The following is a 22500-nucleotide window of genomic DNA, read 5'->3' on the forward strand; positions in this document are numbered from 1 at the left end:
AAGCTGTGGTCCAATGCCATGGAGATTCTGGAGGAGAAGGATGGGGTGGACACAGAGCTGCTGGTGTATGCCATGACCCTCATCAACAAGGTCAGTCTCTCTTCATTCCTCTCTCTCTCTTCATCTCTTTTTCTCTCTCTCTCTCTACATATTTTTCTCTCTCTACATTTCACTCGCATCTCTTTGTCTTCTATTTCTTTCACTCTTTCTACATCTCTCTCTCTCGAATTACATCTATTTCTACATCTCTCTCTTTACAACTCTCTCTCTCTCTCTCTCTCTCTCTCTCTCTCTCTCTCTCTCTCTCTCTCTCTCTCTCTCTCTCTCTCCCAAATGATGACATTTGTGTGTGTGTTTCAGACTCTAGCGGGCCTGCCTGACCAGGACTCATTCTATGACGTGGTGGACTGTTTGGAGGAGCAGGGCATGGAGGCCATGTCTCAGAGACACCGTAGCAGGAAGGGAACAGACCTGGACCTCATGGAGCAGTTTAACATCTACGAGGTACCTCCACCTCCTCGGCTTAGTGGAATTCACTTCCTGGCTTAGTCACTTAACTAGTTTGTTGTAGAAACACTAGCAGAGCACTATAGGTACAAAACTTGGTCAAATATACAAATAAATCCTTGACCAGCTTGATTTAGTTTGTCCTCAATGGGACCAATGGAAAAGTCCTAAGTGTTGACCCATGTCTGCTTGGGACCTCATGTCCCCTGCTAGTCTAACTGTTCCCTGCTGTGCCTCCAGACTGCTCTGCGCCATGAGGACGGGGACGACGAGAGCCAGCCACCTACCGTGGGTCGGAAGAACCGGCGGCGTGCCAGCGTGGGGGGCACCAACGACCGGCGAGGCCTGGAGAGGAGACGCAGCCGGAGACACTCCCTCCAGAACGGGAGAGGACTCACCTCAGCCCCCGCTTCCCCCAGCAGCCCTCACTCTCACGGAGGACACAACGGTAGCTTCCTGCCCTTCGGAGGCCAGGGCATCGACGACGTCAGCGAAAGGTAAGTTGTAGCGGAGGAGAGTGGGTGATGGGTGGGGCAAACAGGAGAAGGGGAAGGGGAGAAGTAGAAAGTGTGAATGGGTTAAAGGGAGAAGCATATCCCTGCTTCTGTTATTAACTGAAACTTGCCAATATGATCTTAAATGGTCAGCTGAAGTGGTTCGGTTTATTTTTACTTCACTACCCAGAGAAGTCAGCTGTGAGGAATTGGAAAACACACAGATGATTCTGGATCCACGATACAGTTCAGAACAGGAAAGGATTCGACTGCCAGTGTTGTATTACGTTATAGTCTGGGACAGATGTGTGTGTTCCAACCAGAGTCAATATGAATGAAGAACGTCATTATATAGTAATAAAAGAGAGACAGAGCATGGGCTGCTGTTTCAAAGTGACGTTTAGATTCATCTTCAGACTGTCAACGTTTTGTGAGCTCGTGGAGCTGCTGAAGGAAATAGGAACCTTCTGTAAACAGTGATAGGAATTATTAGGAGTTATTATTCATTATTAGGAGTTATTATTGGTTATTAGGAGTTATTATTAGTTATTACTGTGCTCGTGTCCCAAATGACACCCTATTACCTATGTAGTGCACTACTTTTGGCAGTAAAGGTACCATTTGGGATGCATCCCTGTATGTGTCCTATCTGTCACAAGTCATGTTTCCCTTTGAGGGAGTGTTTGTTGAATTTCAACCAACACTGCAGTAGTTTTCCTTCAATAATGTTAATGTGTACACAACCACTATGAATTCATGCTTAACTAAAGCAAAATAATAATGCCTATTGAAATTTAAATACTGCAACATCTCATTTACATAAGTATTCACACCCCTGAGTCAATACTTTGTAGAAGCACCTTTGGCTGCGATTTCAGTTGTGAGTCTTTCTGGGTAAGTCTCTAAGAGCTTTCCACACCTGCATTGTGTAACACTTGCCCATTATTCTATTCAAAATTCTTCAAGCTCTGTCAAATTGGTTGTTAATTATTGCTAGACAACCATTTTCAGGTCTTGCAATAGATTTTCAAACAGAGTTGTAAGTCTAAACTGTAGCTGGGCCACTCAGGAGTATCCACTGTCTTCTTGCTAAGCAACTCCAATGTAGATTTGGCCTTGTGTTTTAGGTTATTGTCCTTCTGAAAAGTGAATTCATCTCCCAGGGTCTGGTGATCAGCAGACTGAACTAAGTTTTCCTCTAGGATTTAGCTCCATTCCATTTATTTGTTATCCTGAAAAATGATTATAAGCATACCCATAACATGATGCAGCCACCACTATGCTTAAAAATATGGATAGTGGTACAATGTGTTGTATTAGATTTGCCCCAAACATAAAACTTTGTATTCAGGACAAAAAGGGAATTGCTTTGCCACATTTTTTGCAGTATTACTTTAGTGCCTTGTTGCAAAAAGATGCATGTTTAGGAATATTTTGATTCTGTACAGGCTTCCTTTTCACTCTTTCAATTAGGTTAGAATGGTGGAGTAACTACAATGTTGTTGATCCATCCTCATTTTCCTCCTATCACAGCCATTAAACTCTGTAAGTGTTTTAAAGTCACCATTGGCCTCATACTTTGTAGTGACTGTGTGTATTGATACACCACCCAAAGTGTAATTAATAACCACCATGCTCAAAGGGATATTCAATGTCTGCTTTTTTATTTTGACCTATCGACCAATAGGTGCGAGGCATTGGAAAACCTCCCTGGTCTTTGTGGTTAAATAGGTTTTTCAAATTCACTGCTCGACTTAGGGACCTTACAGATAATTGTATGTGTGGGTTACAGAGATGAGGTAGTCATTCAAAACTCATGTTGAACACTATTATTACACACAGAGCAACGTATTATGTGATTTATTCAGCAAATCTTTACTCCTGAACTTATTTCAGCTTGCCATAACAAAGGGGTTGAAAACTTATTGACTCAAGACATTTCAGCTTGTCATTTTTAATCAAATTGTTAAAAAAAAAAAATATTCAACAAAATGTGGAAAAAGTCAAGGGGTGGGAATACTTTCTGAAGGCACAGTGGGATGGCTACTTTTCACCCTGCCACACACAGCATCATACTGTCCACCATTAGTAACTAGCATTTCTGGAAGCATTTCTGGTAGCATTTCTGGTAGCATTTCTGGTAGCATTTCTGGTAGCGCTCCAGTTCGGTTCTGCATATAGTTCAATTGAACCCAGAGGGTTATATGATACTGACTCCCACCAGTCCAGTCCACCACACACAGGAAATTCAGACCGCCTTTGAAGATCAGTGTTTTCCATATTGGTAATGAAACACAGGCGGGTCAGAGGAAACCTGACAGCACAATGGCCCTAGAAAGACTCTCGTATGCATATGATGTATGCGACAATCCTTTATCAATTAAAACCCTCCAGATATGACCACACAGTCACAGCCTAGTCAATGGTTGCGTCTCAAGTGACACCATTCTCCTACATTGTGCACTACTTTTGACCAAAGTCCATATGGCTCTGGTCAAAAGTAATGCACTATATAGGGAATAGGGTGCCATTTGGGACGTACACTATGATCACTGGTCCGGGGACCGTTACTGGTCCCTAAGATGTTACAGGCTGGTCCAGAGCTGCTGGTGTGTGCCAGATGGTTAGCTGACATTGATTTAGTCAGTTCTCATGCTGTTTTTTAATGTTATCAAGCACTGTATGTAATGAATGAAATGAGGACATACTAACTAAAAGCTGTGAACCTCTTTGAACTCTACTGCCTTGTGGACACATTTTTACCTCCCTCGTCAGTTTTGACAGGGTGTGCTGTGTGTACTGCATTCTGTCTGTCACTTCTTTGTCTCTTTTTCTGGACACTTTTCTACTGTATTTTGTTCATGTTGTCTGTTGCATTTCTCCTCCTTTTCCTCTTTCTACTCTTTCCTGTCTATTTTCTCCCTCCCCTCCCCTCCATCCATCCCTCCACCCCTCCTTTTCAGAGAGGAGGAAGAGGAGGAAGAGGAGGAGGAGGAGGAGGATGAGGAAGATGATGAGAGTCATGATATCACAGAGACCACTAGAAAGGGCTTCCACAGGTATTTCAGGAAAACAGGTTTTCCCCCAAATAGAACCTCTTCTTCCATATCTTTCTTTCAGTCTTGTCCTCCATCCATCTCCCCCTTCCTGGACAATGTATAGTGTTGTTAACAGTGTATGGGTGTGTTAGAACTACATAAAAAGCATATCTGTTATTGTAAACGTGTAATGTATTCCCCTTGGATGTACCCCACCCCCTTTGTCCTCCCCTTTGCTCTGTTACTCTGTTGTTTTAGCATGGCGCCCATGCAGGCAGTAGAGGACTCCTCTAGCTTGTGTTCTCCTTTTCACTGTATGGTCAACCTCATCCCTGACGCCTCAGCCGCCTCAGAGAGAGAGAGAGAGAGTGTGGCCATGGCCAGCCCTATGGCCCCTGTGTCCACCCCCCCTAGAAACACTGGCTCTAACCCCCAGGATGTCTCTCCCAGTCCCAGATCTACTTCCCTGGTCATAGCGCTTGGCTGGGGGAGACTGCCAGGCACTGCCCACCCTCTGGGCCAACAGCACAGCACCTCTGTACCCTCCTCTTCCTCCCCCTCCTGCTCCTCCTCCCCCTCGAGGGGACATAGTCAGTCCTACCTCCAACCGCCCAAGCCCCTCCCACTCCTCCCTGATGTGGACCTGAGCCAGGTGTCTGCCTCTGCTGAGGCCGAGAAGTGTGTTGAGAGGGGCGTGGCCAGACAACAGCGCTACAGGTAGAGGTGCAGCAGCAACAGGAGCTCTACAGTTCACTTCTTCACCTCTGGCATTACATTCACTATGAAGGAATACCTCCCCAACTCTTAAATATACACTGTCATCCCTCAACACTGGTGTCTGTGTCTTCATGTCTACCTGGCTTGCTCCCTCACAATCCACTTGGCTGAGAAGCTGCCGTACTGAATGTCTTTTGTACAAGGGGTATAGACATAGTGTTAATGTCTACCGTGTCAGACATATTCTGTGTTGTCGAGTCATATTTGCTTTCCGTGGCCTACGAGGCACTTGGAGATGGTCTCCCTCATGCATGTTATGTATGCTTTAACTTGTGTCCAGTTGAACACATCTTTAGCTTGCCTCGCCATTCCTTTGACCTTTAAAGGCCCAGTGCAGTAAAACATTAGATTTTTCTGTGTTGTATATATATTTCCACACTATGAGGTTGGAATAATACTATGAAATTGTGAAAATAATGAAAATACCCTTTTAGTGTAAGAACTGATTGAAAAGACAGCCTGAAATCTCTGCCTGTTTTGATGGGATGGAGTTTTGGCCTGCCTGGTGACATCACCACGGTAGATGAGTTTCAGAAATGAAACAACACATGTACATTTAACCATTCGTTAGAAAAAATTACAATGCATAGTCTTGGCATTAGGGCTCTGCTCCTTCAGGCCAGCTCACTGCCAGAGCCAAGCGTCACGTGAAGAGGATGACGTAAGTGCAGGCAGTGAGCCCGGCATGCTGTACCAAATCCCCTGAAGAAAGACACACACAACCCACAGGTGGAGGCTGGGGTGGTGGTGGGATATCACAATCAGCAAGCATAGCGAGTAACAGCTAGTTACAGCAACAACGACAGCAATAGACGTGCATTCACGTGCCATCCAGCATCCAGGAAGCATGTGTACAACTGGTCAACTTAAATAGACCGAATGGAAGTAGAGTGTGAATCCAATTGGTGCAATATCTGCTGATGTGATCAGCTGATGTCACCACACTGGGGTTTCCCTTCTGAACCGGCTCCACAGACCAATAAGAGAGAGATTTACAAACCTCTCTGCCAATAACAGCTAGTTTTCAGTTTCCCCCTCCGTACTCAAACCACTCCCAGACAGTCCTGGCTAAATTGGTGCTTTGAGAAATAGCTCTTTCCTAAGAAGCTATTTTTGTTTCTTTTTGACCATTTGAACTGAAAGAAAATCACTGTGAGGTACTTAATGTTTATCCAGAAATGATTTGATATTGAGATAAAAACTTGTGCATTGGGCCTTTTAAAGATAGTTTAACACCAGATGCCCAGTAGGCTGCTACATTTTCCTGTCCGCTGTGTTTTATTTTATGTTGCTTCTATCATCCATCCCGGATGGCACGCATACACAGGGAAAAAGGAAAGAGAAGAATTTGAACAAAGACGTATCATTTCCTTGACTGAGTCAGCTGCTAGATGTGCAACTCCAGTTGAGAACACTACGTTTTACTGACATTTACTGCTCATCTGTCTTTCATTGTGGCGTTGCACCACAGTTAAACCCAGACATGCCTAGAAAATAAAATTCAAAAATGAAAATGCACCATAACTCACGTTTGAGTGTCTCTTAGATGTCTGTAATGTTGTGCGGAGCTGCAGCAACAGAGATAGGATGGAAAGTAGTGTTGCCATATTGTGAACAGACCAGGCCAGAAGTGCTTCAGTGTGTAGGCCTACAGTAGAGCACTCCCTACCTCCTATCCCATATCATCCTAGTCTTAATGACCCACCAGGAAGTAGAGGTCTTTTAACTGTGGGCTTTATGGGAATATAAAAAAGGTTTGATTGTTTTTAAAGAGTATGTAGAGTCCGTGTCGGTGGGGGGAGGGGCAGAAATATTCTCTTGCTTCTTGGAATCACCATGTATCTTGCTACAATCCTTCAGTCAATCGTTCTCCAGACTTCCGTTTTCTTTGTGTTTAACCCTTGCATGCTTCTTTCCTTCATTACAATTTGTACTTGACTGTCCCTCTCCTCTCTCTCTCCTCACTGTTTCCCTTCAGCAGCCAAACAGCTGTATTGTATACATCTAGAGCACCCGTTAGTGCTGGAAGGTAAGACTTAGCCACTGTGCTAACACTAGTCTTATAGTCCTATAGGTAAGACTTAGTCTCCAGGTTAACACTAGTCTTATAGTCCTATAGGTAAGACTTAGTCTCCAGGTTAACACTAGTCTTATAGTCCTATAGGTAAGACTTAGCCTCCAGGTTAATACTAGTCATATAGGTAAGACTTAGCCTCCAGGTTAACACTAGTCTTATAGGTAAGACTAAGCCTCCAGGTTAACACTAGTCTTATAGGTAAGACTTAGCCTCCAGGTTAACACTAGTCTTATAGTCTTATAGGTAAGACTTAGCCTCCAGGTTAATACTAGTCTTATAGGTAAGACTTAGCCTCCAGGTTAATACTAGTCTTATAGGTAAGACTTAGCCTCCAGGTTAACACTAGTCTTATAGTCTTATAGGTAAGACTTAGCCTCCAGGTTAACACTAGTCTTATAGTCTTATAGGTAAGACTTAGCCACCAGGTTAACACTAGTCTTATATTCTTATAGGTAAGACTTAGCCTCCAGGTTAACACTAGTCTTATAGTCTTATAGGTAAGACTTAGCTTCCAGGTTAATACTAGTCTTATAGTCTTATAGGTAAGACTTAGCCTCCAGGTTTACACTAGTCTTATAGTCTTATAGGCAAGACTTAGCCTCCAGGTTAACACTAGTCTTATAGTCTTATAGGTAAGACTTAGCCTCCAGGTTTACACTAGTCTTATAGTCTTATAGGCAAGACTTAGCCTCCAGGTTAATACTAGTCATATAGGTAAGACTTAGCCTCCAGGTTTACACTAGTCTTATAGTCTTATAGGTAAGACTTAGCCTCCAGGTTAACACTAGTCTCATAGTCTTATAGGTAAGACTTAGCCTCCAGGTTAACACTAGTCATATAGTCTTATAGGTGAGACTTAGCCTCCAAGTTAATACTAGTCTTATAGGTAAGACTTAGCCTCCAGGTTAATACTAGTCATATAGGTAAGACTTAGCCTCCAGGTTAACACTAGTCTTATAGGTAAGACTTAGCCTCCAGGTTAACACTAGTCTTATAGTCTTATAGGTAAGACTTAGCCTCCAGGTTAATACTAGTCTTATAGTCTTATAGGTAAGACTTAGCCTCCAGGTTAACACTAGTCTTATAGTCTTATAGTTAAGACGTAGCCTCCAGGTTAATACTAGTCTTATAGTCTTATAGGTAAGACTTAGCCTCCAGCGTAACACTAGTCTTATAGTCTTATAGGTAAGACCTAGCCTCTGCTATCTTAGGGCATCTATTTAGATACTGTACACTCAGGGGGGGTTGAGGGGAATTTGGTTCCCTTTAGTGAAACAAATTCTACATGAAACTCATTTCTACATTTCTAAATGCTATTTTTAGCTGAATTCCTAGTGATTCGACAGTGGTGACCTGAACACCCTGGAGATTTAAATGATGTGTCAGTGCTTTCCAACTGTATCAAACACACCATGACATGGCAGTGAACCCTGCTGCTGCATGCTGAGCACCTCTTGGAATGCAACGCTCCCTGCTTCACTATCTCATTCAACAGAGCCATTAAGAAGCACCTTAAAAAGCAGCAGGGTTGTTTAGAGGTCAGCTCTGCTCTTGAGTACAGTCATTTCCTCCCTTAAGTTGAATCCCACTCAAGTCCCGTTGCTCTTGGCTGTGCGCTTGTCTTGGGTGTCTGGCGACTGCCTTTCAGGACCTCCACAGGCAGAGGCAGTGTCCCAAAGCATACCCTATCCCTTATCTTTCATGTTTAAAAACATATATTTAGCCAGGCAAGTCAGTTAAGAACAAATTCTTATTTACAATGACAGCCAACCGGGGAACAGTGGGTTAACTCCTTGTTCAGGGGCAGAACGGCAGATTTTTACCTTGTCAGCTCAGGTATTCGATCCAGCAATCTTTCGGTTACTGGCCCAACACTCTAACCACTAGGCTACCTGCCGCCCCTTATATAGTGCAATACATTGGACCAGAGCCCATTGTGCACTATTTTGGGAATAGGGTGCCATTTGAGGCACACATCCTTAGTGTCGGGAATTCTAACCGTGAATAACAATGTTTCCTCCTCCTGTTGTTTGCAGCCGACACATAGGCCACGTCATGGCGCTCCCTGGCAGGTCCCAGGGTGTAGCCAGCGCCAGCGCCCCCACCACCCCTGTACACCGCTCCCAGGGTGTTGCCAGCGCCCCCACCACCCCTGTACACCGCACCTTTGCCACCTCAGGGGCACCACAGCTGGACTCCAAGTCTGACAGGTCAGCACTCAACCAATCAATGAATCAATCAATGAAACAAGCCCCACCTCTGTGTATGAGTTCCAGACACGGATTTAAATATTATTTATTTTCTTTCAAATCATTTAGGTGCGCTTGTTTTAGCTTGCCCAGCGTAGTAGGACCAATGGAATAGTAATATGGTCTTCCTCTGTTGGGTTACCCAGACCTTCTCTGGGGAGCTTGTTGTCCTCCTCCTACAGACAACACCAGGAGTCTCTGACTGCAGAGAGAGAGAGGAGGAGACAAGAGAGGGAGGAACGACTGCAGAAAATCGAGAGGGAGGAGAGGACCCGCTTCAAGTGAGTCCCAACCTGCATCACATCACACTACTCATAGATGGAATTGTCCTTTTGACGTTTACATTGCAGTTCAGTTCCCTCATTAAAAGTCCCAAACCAATTCACCAGAATCAAACACAGAACGACTTTGTCCACAGCTTTATACACTTATCTGTACGGTTACCGGCTGGAGTGATGGAGTTTTGTCTGGGATGAATAAGAGTCTGAGCTTTGTTCCACAATATATCAGATGAGTTGGAGATGTTTAGAAACTGGACATACTTGTCTGTCTGTTTATTATGGTCATCAGTCAGGGACATGATGTGAGTCTAAGGAGGAGATACATGCTCTGCATCCCAAATGGAGCTCTACTGGGTCATAGGTCTCTGGTCAAAAGTAGGGCACTTATTATGGGATAGGGTGCAATTTGGGGTGCAGTCATGGATATGTTGGTTCGGCAGAAAACAAAGTCCTGCTGGCCTTCCTTTTACTTGTTTTCTATGGCCATATAAAGACCTGGATGTCAGACTGAGCCCTGGAAAGCTCCTCTGGTCTGTGTGTCTCCTCTGTCATGTCAGACTATTTCTCTCCCACAGTATCTACAACTATTCACACTGTCCCATTGGTTAACTAAGGATGTCTTTTAAAAAGGTACTATAGAATGTGAATGAAAACAAATATGAATTGAAATGCACAATAAGATATAGATCTCACATTATTTTCACATACTGTCTCTCCCTCTCTCTCTCTCTTTCTCTCTCTCTCTCACACTCACATACTTGGAACATTATCAGTCGGGATTACATGGACAAGAGGGAAGAGACAAGACAGGCCAGAGAAGAGAGGTATGTTGTCTACTTTCATTTCTAATATACAAATAGACACAGTGCTCTCTAGCAATGTGGACTCTATAATCATTCTGATAGACACAGTGCTTTATATCAATTAAGATTCTAGAATCATTCAGATAGACACAGTGCTTTATATCAATTAAGATTCTAGAATCATTCAGATAAACACAGTGCTTTATATCAATTAAGATTCTAGAATCATTCAGATAGACACAGTGCTCTCTAGCAATGTGGATTCTACAATCATTCAGAGACACAGTGCTTTATATAAATTAAGATTCTAGAATCATTCAGATAGACACAGTGCTTTATATCAATGTAGATTCTAGAATCATTCAGATAGACACAGTGTTTATATCAATTAAGATTCTAGAATCATTCAGATAGACACTGTGCTCTATATAAATGAAGATTCTAGAATTATTCAGATAGACACTGTGCTCTATATCAATCTAGATTCTAGAATCATTCAGATAGACACTGCTCTATATCAATGTAGATTCTAGAATAATTCAGATAAACACAGTGCTCTATATCAATGTAGATTCTAGAAGCATTCAGATAGACAAAGTGCTCTCTAGCAATGTAGATTCTAGAATCATTTAGATAGACACTGTACTCTATATCAATGTAGATTTTAGAATCATTCAGATAGACACTGTGCTCTATATCAATGTAGATTCTAGAATCATTCAGATAGACACTGTTCTCTATTTCAATCTAGATCCTAGAATCATTCTCCTGTAATAAGTACAACATAAAGACTCTGACATGAGGGAGTAATATGCCTTGAAACCTTTTTGAGGAGAATTGTTAGCAGATGTAGAACAAGTCAGGCTCAGCCTCTGGGCTGAAATATAGGTGTCAGGCCCCCTCTAAACCTGCTGCTGTGCATTAAGACATCTACAACTGAATGGGACGAGGGGTGGAATTGGCTTTAAGTCATGGATACGGTCCAGATAAGGTAGGCTATGCATGTGTAATGTACCACCTTCCAGACATATGTATGATCAGTGTTATTTAAAACAGGAATCTTAGGTTATGTGTGTGACGTCTATATCAAGATGAAACACTGTTATCAGACCCATGGAGAAGTCGCTGTAGGACACTGTAGGTATCTTCAACATTTATGTGTCAATTAAGCACCTGGAGAAATCCGAGAAGCATCACAGAGTCCCAGACATTTGACCACTGTTTCAGAAAAGGAAGTGTGAGGGAACTGAATACAGTATATTACTGGTAGAGGGTGGCAGTAGCCTTGAGGTTAGAGAAATCTTCTCCTACCCCCATGAGATAGATATGATATAACAATAGACCTAAACAGGTGGAGTAACATCCTTTTTGAATAATATTCTGGGACTCCCTCTTCCAGATATAAGTGCGTTGAGAGGCTCGCAGCAGAGGAGTATGAGAAAGAGAGAGAGCGCACGAGAGCGCCACCCAGGGGGCGCACAGAGATCACCCTGAGCCTGAGCCCCACCCCCTCCAGTCGCTCCGCCTCCCCCCGCTGTGCCACGCCCTCCTCCATCGCCTCTCCGGAAGACGCTGGCACCATTCCATCCCAGACATCCCAGACATCCCAGACGCAGGGTAAATAACCTTTTCCAAACGTTTAACCAACATTAAAGCTCCCATCTCAGATTCAGAGTAACATAACGTTCTCCAAACATTTAACAATCATTACCGGTCCAGAGAAGTTTTATGTATTTGTTCCCGGGGTCTGAATTAACACAAGGAGGGTGATTCACTCACACTTTGGAATTAGAGTCAGCTGCACTAATGATGGCTGTATGGTGTCTGTTGTTCCCGGGGTCTGAATTAACACAAGGAGGGTGATTCACTCACACTTTGGAATTAGAGTCAGCTGCACTAATGATGGCTGTATGGTGTCTGTTGTTCCCGGGGTCTGAATTAACACAAGGAGGGTGATTCACTCACACTTTGGAATTAGAGTCAGCTGCACTAATGATGGCTGTATGGTGTCTGTTGTTCCCGGGGTCTGAATTAACACAAGGAGGGTGATTCACCCACACTTTGGAATTAGAGTCAGCTGCACTAATGATGGCTGTATGGTGTCTGTTGTTCCCGGGGTCTGAATTAACACAAGGAGGGTGATTCACCCACACTTTGGAATTAGAGTCAGCTGCACTAATGATGGCTGTATGGTGTCTGTTGTTCCCGGGGTCTGAATTAACACAAGGAGGGTGATTCACCCACACTTTGGAATTAGAGTCAGCTGCACTAATGATGGCTGTATGGTGTCTGTTGTTCCCGGGGTCTGAATTAACACAAGGAGGGTGATTCACCCACACTTTGGAATTAGAGTCAGCTGCACTAATGATGGCTGTATGGTGTCTGTTGTTCCCGGGGTCTGAATTAACACAAGGAGGGTGATTCACTCACACTTTGGAATTAGAGTCAGCTGCACTAATGATGGCTGTATGTTGTCTGTTGGGAGGAAAATCATCAGGACTTGATAAGAAAAGGATTTCATTCTTGTTTTTCTGTGTGCTTCAGAATGAGGTGTCTAAGTGTATGTTGCTAAATCCCAAATATGTTCTGGGATGGGATGGACATTACTTTAGCTGCCTGTGGGAAAATGCTTTGCATGATGGTTTGAAATGTAGTGAGTGGCTAGCTTTTAGGTCCCAGGCATACCCCAGTGATTTGTATGTGATTGTAGTGTGGTTTTGGCTGTGGTAGCGCCAGCCGCTAGGGCGTGGAACTCTTAATATGGGGTTCCATTCACATTCTACAGTAGGAGCCAGGAAGAGGTGTGGTGGACTGTGGACTACAGCACTGACCATAGAGGGACAAGCCTTTCAATACCTCACAGACTCAGTTATGATGATACATGAATGAATATCATGAGAACTAGATGTTGCTAGTCTGGGGTGGTTATTCTAACCCACCAAAATGGGATAATGGGATCAAATGAGAGGTCGAATCTAATTTCGAAACACATTGTCATCATAGCTGTTAATTCATTTCCTGTAACATTCAATGAAGTATGAATTGACATGCTTAACGACTTGTGCTCCAGACCAAAATCTAGACAATTTATAATTTTAATTCATTAAATGTCACAGAGCAATTTTATGGTATTTACATTATAAACAAGATCATTTAAAAATGATATCAGACAATATTGAAAAGGCACACAATCAAAACCCTTACAGGAGCTTTCTGTTTTGTTTGGTCCTGTTTTCTCTACCAGGAAGTGAAGTAGACGTAGAGCCAAGCCGTGACCTTCAGACTAGAACTACAAGTCCAGCGCCAGAGTTAATAGTATCAGGACCTTCTCCAGAACCCACAGAGCCCCCCTCCCAAACCCCCTCCCAAACTCCCCCGGCGCCAGCCGAGGAGCAGGCAGAGACAGAGACGCAGACAGAGAAGCAGGAAGTAGCTGAAGTTGAGTCCAAGCAGGAAGTACTAGAGCTAGTGGAGTTAGCGGTAGATGAACAGACACAGGGTAAAGAGCAAGAAGAAAGTGAGGAGGAGGAGGAGGGTAAGGAGGAAGAGAGACAGTCAGGGAATGAGGTAGAGGGAGAAGAGAAGGTAGAGGTAGAGGGAGAAGAGGTGGAGATAGAAGATGTAGAAGTGGTAGAGATAGAGGTGGAGGAGGAGGGAGAGAGGGAGCAGGCTGCGTCGGAGGAGAGGGAGGTGGAGGAGAGGCTGGTCCTCCTCAGTGAGAAGGAGAGGCAGAATGAGGAAGTGAATGAGAAGGACAACTGTTCTGCCTCCAGTATCTCCTCAGCCAGTAGCACTCTGGAGAGAGAGGAGAGGGAGGAGAAAGTCAACAGCAACCTTGAACCAGGTACCAGCTGCCCCTCAGAAGGAAATGCAGACTTTAGGACACTTGGCCTTTTATGACTTAACATATGGCTTGTGATTTGTGCCCATACTGTAAATGGAACACTTGCTAATCTTCCGTATGCTGTACATCAGTAGGCAGACATTGAAGTTCAACTCATGTCAGAACATTTCATTCCACCCATGTTCTCATTTCAGTTTCTGATATACAGATCTGCTCTCTATTCTGTTCTGAAGGCTAGCAATCCAATCCACCCTTCCTCCTTGTGTTTGTCCACCTCTAGGCCAGTGCATTAAGGAGGAAGACGTGAACGGGCAGTGCAGCAAGATCCTCAACAGCAAGCGCTTCATGCTGGACATGCTCTATGCCCAGAACAAGACCACTGCCGACGAGGACGAAGAGAAGGCTGGAGAGACAGAACAGACGGAGAAATTTAAAGAGGGGATGGAGACGTCATCGCTAGAGGGTCAGGACGGGTCGTCGGTGGCCAGCCTAGCCAGTCGTATCTCTACACTGGAGGCCAGCAGGCAGGCCTGTGAGGAGAACGTCAAGAAGATGGAGGTGCAACACCTGGAGAACCAGGGGAGCGTCAGGGCCGTGGCCGAGAAATTTGGAGACCTTGTTAAAAGCCTTGTGTCGCCTCACGAGCTGGAGGCATTGGAGAAGCAGCAGCTAGGGCAGCTTCAACCTGATAAAGACAAAGCTCCTCCGGCCCCGTCCTCCTCTCCCCTACCTCCTAAGAAGGAGTCAGATTATATCTGGGACCAGCTGATGGCAGCCCCCAGGGAGCTGCGGATTAAAGAGATGGACTTTACAGACCTGGCAGACGAGGATGATCTGGACATCCTAGACGTGGACAGTGTGCTGATGGGCTCCAGTGACCTGATGATCCCTCCGCCTCCTCCCTGTCTCTCCACCCTGCCCCCTCCCCCTCCCCTGGGCCTGTTCGGCTGCCCCCCGCCCCCTCCTGTCCCTGGCATGATGCCCCCTCCCCCGCCCTTCATGCCCCCCGGACCCACCCAGCCCTACCCGGGGTCCCCCCAGCTGAGCCGAGGGACAGGGGAGCCCCCTCTGTTCCAAAAGAAGAAGAAGACTATCCGTCTCTTCTGGAACGAGGTAAGGCCCATGGACGGCCAGTACAGGAACCACAAGCGTTGTAGAGAGTCTCTCTGGTCCAAACTGGAGCCGGTCAAAGTGGACACGTCCAAGCTGGAACACCTGTTTGAAACCAAGTCCAAGGAGCTGCCTGTTACCAAGGTACCTTTGTTGACTGGTTTGGTTATTTATACGTATAGGAAATGTATGTGGGTTTTCTCAAGAAATTCATTTGTGAAATGATGTCACCTAAAGCATTTAGGGGCGGGTTCCCGGACACAGACTAAGACTAGTCCAGGAAACAGCCCCATAGATGTTTCCAACTTGTCCTCTTCCTCCAGAGCACATAGGTTTAGACATCAGGTGTGGATCTACTAACTACACCTTCTGTTCTGTATACACTCAGCAGAACAGCACTAACCAGCTTCACCGTGTTGGTAAAGACTGACCTGCATGTTGTCTGTTCTGTATAAAACTCAGCAGAACAGCACTAACCAGCTTCACCGTGTTGGTAAAGACTGACCTGCATGTTGTCTGTTCTGTATACACTCAGCAGAACAGCACTAACCAGCTTCACCGTGTTGGTAAAGACTGACCTGCATGTTGTCTGTTCTGTATACACTCAGCAGAACAGCACTAACCAGCTTCACCGTGGTGGTAAAGACTGACCTGCATGTTGTCTGTTCTGTATACACTCAGCAGAACAGCACTAACCAGCTTCACCGTGGTGGTAAAGACTGACCTGCATGTTGTCTGTTCTGTATACACTCAGCAGAACAGCACTAACCAGCTTCACCGTGTTGGTAAAGACTGACCTGCATGTTGTCTGTTCTGTATACACTCAGCAGAACAGCACTAACCAGCTTCACCGTGTTGGTAAAGACTGACCTGCATGTTGTCTGTTCTGTATACACTCAGCAGAACAGCACTAACCAGCTTCACCGTGGTGGTAAAGACTGACCTGCATGTTGTCTGTTCTGTATACACTCAGCAGAACAGCACTAACCAGCTTCACCGTGGTGGTAAAGACTGACCTGCATGTTGTCTGTTCTGTATACACTCAGCAGAACAGCACTAACCAGCTTCACCGTGTTGGTAAAGACTGACCTGCATGTTGTCTGTTCTGTATACACTCAGCAGAACAGCACTAACCAGCTTCACCGTGGTGGTAAAGACTGACCTGCATGTTGTCTGTTCTGTATACACTCAGCAGAACAGCACTAACCAGCTCCACCGTGTTGGTAAAGACTGACCTGCATGTTGTCTGTTCTGTATACACTCAGCAGAACAGCACTAACCAGCTTCACCGTGTTGGTAAAGACTGACCTGCATGTTGTCTGTTCTGTATACACTCAGCAGAACAGCACTAACCAGCTTCACCGTGGTGGTAAAGACTGACCTGCATGTTGTCTGTTCTGTATACACTCAGCAGAACAGCACTAACCAGCTTCACCGTGTTGGTAAAGACTGACCTGCATGTTGTCTGTTCTGTATACACTCAGCAGAACAGCACTAACCAGCTTCACCGTGTTGGTAAAGACTGACCTGCATGTTGTCTGTTCTGTATACACTCAGCAGAACAGCACTAACCAGCTTCACCGTGGTGGTAAAGACTGACCTGCATGTTGTCTGTTCTGTATACACTCAGCAGAACAGCACTAACCAGCTTCACCGTGGTGGTAAAGACTGACCTGCATGTTGTCTGTTCTGTATACACTCAGCAGAACAGCACTAACCAGCTTCACCGTGGTGGTAAAGACTGACCTGCATGTTGTCTGTTCTGTATACACTCAGCAGAACAGCACTAACCAGCTTCACCGTGTTGGTAAAGACTGACCTGCATGTTGTCTGTTCTGTATACACTCAGCAGAACAGCACTAACCAGCTTCACCGTGTTGGTAAAGACTGACCTGCATGTTGTCTGTTCTGTATACACTCAGCAGAACAGCACTAACCAGCTTCACCGTGTTGGTAAAGACTGACCTGCATGTTGTCTGTTCTGTATACACTCAGCAGAACAGCACTAACCAGCTTCACCGTGTTGGTAAAGACTGACCTGCATGTTGTCTGTTCTGTATACACTCAGCAGAACAGCACTAACCAGCTTCACCGTGGTGGTAAAGACTGACCTGCATGTTGTCTGTTCTGTATACACTCAGCAGAACAGCACTAACCAGCTTCACCGTGTTGGTAAAGACTGACCTGCATGTTGTCTGTTCTGTATACACTCAGCAGAACAGCACTAACCAGCTTCACCGTGGTGGTAAAGACTGACCTGCATGTTGTCTGTTCTGTATACACTCAGCAGAACAGCACTAACCAGCTTCACCGTGGTGGTAAAGACTGACCTGCATGTTGTCTGTTCTGTATACACTCAGCAGAACAGCACTAACCAGCTTCACCGTGGTGGTAAAGACTGACCTGCATGTTGTCTGTTCTGTATACACTCAGCAGAACAGCACTAACCAGCTTCACCGTGGTGGTAAAGACTGACCTGCATGTTGTCTGTTCTGTATAAAACTCAGCAGAACAGCACTAACCAGCTTCACCGTGGTGGTAAAGACTGACCTGCATGTTGTCTGTTCTGTATACACTCAGCAGAACAGCACTAACCAGCTTCACCGTGGTGGTAAAGACTGACCTGCATGTTGTCTGTTCTGTATACACTCAGCAGAACAGCACTAACCAGCTTCACCGTGTTGGTAAAGACTGACCTGCATGTTGTCTGTTCTGTATACACTCAGCAGAACAGCACTAACCAGCTTCACCGTGTTGGTAAAGACTGACCTGCATGTTGTCTGTTCTGTATACACTCAGCAGAACAGCACTAACCAGCTTCACCGTGTTGGTAAAGACTGACCTGCATGTTGTCTGTTCTGTATACACTCAGCAGAACAGCACTAACCAGCTTCACCGTGGTGGTAAAGACTGACCTGCATGTTGTCTGTTCTGTATACACTCAGCAGAACAGCACTAACCAGCTTCACCGTGGTGGTAAAGACTGACCTGCATGTTGTCTGTTCTGTATACACTCAGCAGAACAGCACTAACCAACTTCACCGTGTTGGTAAAGACTGACCTGCATGTTGTCTGTTCTGTATACACTCAGCAGAACAGCACTAACCAGCTTCACCGTGTTGGTAAAGACTGACCTGCATGTTGTCTGTTCTGTATACACTCAGCAGAACAGCACTAACCAGCTTCACCGTGGTGGTAAAGACTGACCTGCATGTTGTCTGTTCTGTATACACTCAGCAGAACAGCACTAACCAGCTTCACCGTGGTGGTAAAGACTGACCTGCATGTTGTCTGTTCTGGTTGGATTCTCAAAGCTGATAGAGGAAACTATGTTTTCTCTTCATAATTAGTTTCTTTCTGTGTTTGTGTTTTGGTTTTGTCCGTTGAGCCTGTTGAGCTGGAGCCCCGTGTTCATGCTTCAGGCTTCATTCATCCACAGCATCAAAAGTAGTGCCATTTATAGGGAATAGGGTGCCATTTATAGGGAATAGGGTGCCATTTATAGGGAACAGGGTACCATTTATAGGGAATAGGGTGCCATTTATAGGGAACAGGGTACCATTTATAGGGAATAGGGTGCCATTTATAGGGAATAGGGTGCCATTTATAGGGAATAGGGTGCCATTTATAGGGAATAGGGTGCCATTTATAGGGAATAGGGTGCCATTTATAGGGAACAGGGTACAATTTATAGGGAACAGGGTGCCATTTATAGGGAATAGGGTGCCATTTATAGGGAATAGGTTGCCATTTATAGGGAATAGGGTGCCATTTATAGGGAATAGGGTGCCATTTATAGGGAATAGGGTGCCATTTATAGGGAACAGGGTACCATTTATAGGGAATAGGGTGCCATTTATAGGGAATAGGGTGCCATTTATAGGGAATAGGGTGCCATTTATAGGGAACAGGGTGCCATTTATAGGGAATAGGGTGCCATTTATAGGGAATAGGGTGCCATTTATAGGGAACAGGGTGTCATTTATAGGGAATAGGGTGCCATTTATAGGGAATAGGGTGCCATTTATAGGGAATAGGGTGCCATTTATAGGGAACAGGGTACAATTTATAGGGAACAGGGTGCCATTTATAGGGAATAGGGTGCCATTTATAGGGAATAGGTTGCCATTTATAGGGAATAGGGTGCCATTTATAGGGAATAGGGTGCCATTTATAGGGAATAGTGTGCCATTTATAGGGAACAGGGTACCATTTATAGGGAATAGGGTGCCATTTATAGGGAATAGGGTGCCATTTATAGGGAATAGGGTGCCATTTATAGGGAACAGGGTGCCATTTATAGGGAATAGGGTGCCATTTATAGGGAATAGGGTGCCATTTATAGGGAACGGGGTGCCATTTGGGGCGTAACCCTGCTGTCCATGGTGACGTTCTGACTACGTCCCGCACCACGCTGTCTCCTGCTTCAAACTATTGAAGAATGCTGTGCAGGATTTAAACCAGGTTGTCTTAAATGTACTGTAGGTCAACCCTGTCTTCCCGACCTGCTAGTAGACAGAATGATGGAATGTGATGGATTCCCTCTAGTATCTTGTCAACATCATCAAAGGTGCAGCCTGTCTTCTATAAAGTTTTCTCCGTCACTTTAAACTCGACTGACTCTGAGATGGTCCAAAACTGAAAGCAGGAGGGATATATATAAATATAGATGTAGCTAGATATAGTGTAGAGAGGAGATCAGATCTACTATAAAAGGTCATGTACAGTATTACAGTCACACAGTTTTGGTCCCTGGCCCTGATCCATTGTGACTGAGACTCTCTAGTTCTGAACGTTTCAACATTTGATCTCACCGGCGTTTGTTAATGATGGATTTTTATGTTGAGAGTTTTATGGAATCCCTGGACTGATTTTATGTATAATACATTTGCAAAAATGTCTACAAACCTGTTTTGGCTTTGTCATTATGGGGTTTTCTGTGTAGATTGAGGAGGATTTTTTTTATTTAATGCATTTTAGAATAAGGCTGTAATGTAATAAAATGTGGGAAAAGTCAAGGGGTCTGAATACCTTTCTGAATGCGCTGTATAGTATAATACTAGTACTTTATTGTTGTTAATATAATGTCCTGTTTCTGTGTATCTCTACTCAGAAAACAGCAGTGGATGGGAAACGACAAGAGATTATTGTCCTGGACTCCAAACGGAGCAATGCCATCAACATCGGGCTGACCGTCCTCCCCCCTCCCCGCACCATCAAGACAGCCATCCTCAACTTCGACGAGTACGCTTTGAACAAGGAGGGGATCGAGGTGAGCTGCATGTCACATGGTATCTTGAAATGATTGGGCTATAATGATTATATATCCTAGTCGTTATCGATGTGTATCTCTAGCAAAGTCACCGTAGCCATTATCTCTTAAGTGTGAATCTGTGATGTCTAATAATCTCAATGAAAGCATGTTGGAAAAACATGTGTCTGTGTATCTGTACAGTCAATACTGAAAACACTGCTTATTTCTGACCTGCCAAACAAACAAGTCATTTACTTCAACTGAGTCCAAAATAAACTTGGTTTCACTTAAAACCTGCACAAAAAAAGACATGTTTCCAATGTATTTCCACAACCAACTTTTCACTCCAAAAAAATGTATGTTTTCAATGAGTTGGGACTGGCTGTGGTCAGTGTGGACATGTCATGTGGTTTCTCAGCTGGAAGCCTGGAATCTTAGCTTATCTCATATAATTAATTATTGGTACGTACCATTAAAAGTTAGCTACACATGCATATTTTAAGATGGTTTTCTAACCATAATATAGACCTTTGGAGGACTTCAGATGTTGTAAATAATGATTAACGTTGCATCTCCTGTCTTATATAATCTGCTGTACTCTTCCATCTTTTCCATGGGAACGTTCTTATTTAGAGGAGAGGAGCACTGTAATGTACTGCTCCACCTTCTACGTCTATTTCTCACAGACAGACAGCAGCAGAAAGGTAGAACAGTCAGATGTCTGACAAGGTTGGAGGCCAAGGCAGGAATTATTATTTTTCCAATAGCAAATATGTTCGTTGATAATAAAAAATAACTGGAAAATTAGAAACATTCCATCTCTCCCACCACTCATCTCTATCTCCATCCCTCCCTTTCCTCTTCTCCTTCAACTCCCCCTTTCCTCTCCCATCTCTATCTCCATCCCTCCCTTTCCTCTTCTCCTTCAACTCCCCCTTTCCTCTCCCATCTCCACGTCCAGCCTCCCTTTCTTCTCCTCCTTCAACTCCCCCTTTCCTCTCCCACCACTCATCTCTATCTCCATCCCTCCCTTTCCTCTTCTCCTTCAACTCCCCCTTTCCTCTCCCATCTCTATCTCCATCCCTCCCTTTCCTCTTCTCCTTCAACTCCCCCTTTCCTCTCCCATCTCCACGTCCAGCCTCCCTTTCTTCTCCTCCTTCAACTCCCCCTTTCCTCTCCCACCACTCATCTCTATCTCCATCCCTCCCTTTCCTCTTCTCCTTCAACTCCCCCTTTCCTCTCCCATCTCTATCTCCATCCCTCCCTTTCCTCTTCTCCTTCAACTCCCCCTTTCCTCTCCCATCTCCACATCCAGCCTCCCTTTCTTCTCCTCCTTCAAATCTCTCCTTTCCTCTCCTCCTTCAACTCTGGTCCAGCCTCTCCAACCTAATGTGTGTGTCTGTGTATCTGAGGGGTTGGTACAGCAGCAGACACATTTATGTCTCGTATGGATTCATTAAGTCTTCTTCTTGTCCTCCTTTCCTAGAAAATCCTGACGATGATCCCGACGGAGGAGGAGAAGCAGAGGATCCAGGATGCTCAGCTGGTGAACCCTGACGTCCCCCTGGGATCAGCAGAGCAGTTCCTCCTCACCCTGTCCTCCATCACGGAGCTGTCCGCCCGGCTGCAGCTCTGGGCCTTCAAGATGGACTACGAGGTCACGGAGAAGGTCAGAGCACCGTCATCCCTGCACCAATTCCTATAAATGGAGTCATGCGCTACCTCACACTTCCTACGTGTACATCATCATCATCGTAGGATTGTGCAATACAAGAGAGAACTGTGAAAATGGATTTGAATATGGATTGGCTTGTCGTAGTTCACATACCAAGGTGTCGTAGTTAAGGAAATAGGTGTCGTAGTTAAGGAAATAGATGTTGATTTCCATATAGCACCTGACTCCTCTATGGCTCCTCATTGTTGTTGAACATTCGGGTTCAACGAAGAACAACATGATTATTCCTGGATGTTGTTTCTAGTTGCAGTCTTAAAGTAATAATCTGGTGACAGACGGTTACCATCTGTCCAACACACACGCAGAGAATCATCTTACAGTAACTAGAGAA

The 22500-nt window shown here is 44.8% G+C and overlaps 1 protein-coding gene across 1 annotated transcript in view; it reads left to right on the forward strand.

The window, feature by feature from the left end:
* The window catches only part of LOC139419028 (FH1/FH2 domain-containing protein 3-like), a 175131-nt gene that overhangs the window by 136313 nt on the left and 16318 nt on the right, over positions 1–22500 (forward strand). The window contains exons 7-18 of the mRNA XM_071168865.1: positions 1–90; positions 361–504; positions 748–1004; positions 6795–6845; positions 8930–9103; positions 9289–9423; positions 10197–10247; positions 11626–11843; positions 13471–14070; positions 14351–15324; positions 20294–20452; positions 21921–22103. The exon at positions 1–90 is cut by the window's left edge and continues 5 nt beyond it. Coding sequence (XP_071024966.1) covers positions 1–90; positions 361–504; positions 748–1004; positions 6795–6845; positions 8930–9103; positions 9289–9423; positions 10197–10247; positions 11626–11843; positions 13471–14070; positions 14351–15324; positions 20294–20452; positions 21921–22103 — 3036 coding nt within the window. The remainder of the gene's footprint in view (positions 91–360; positions 505–747; positions 1005–6794; positions 6846–8929; positions 9104–9288; positions 9424–10196; positions 10248–11625; positions 11844–13470; positions 14071–14350; positions 15325–20293; positions 20453–21920; positions 22104–22500) is intronic.

This window comes from Oncorhynchus clarkii, chromosome 2 (genome assembly GCF_045791955.1).
Source record: "Oncorhynchus clarkii lewisi isolate Uvic-CL-2024 chromosome 2, UVic_Ocla_1.0, whole genome shotgun sequence".
Classification (NCBI taxonomy): Eukaryota; Metazoa; Chordata; class Actinopteri; order Salmoniformes; family Salmonidae; genus Oncorhynchus; species Oncorhynchus clarkii.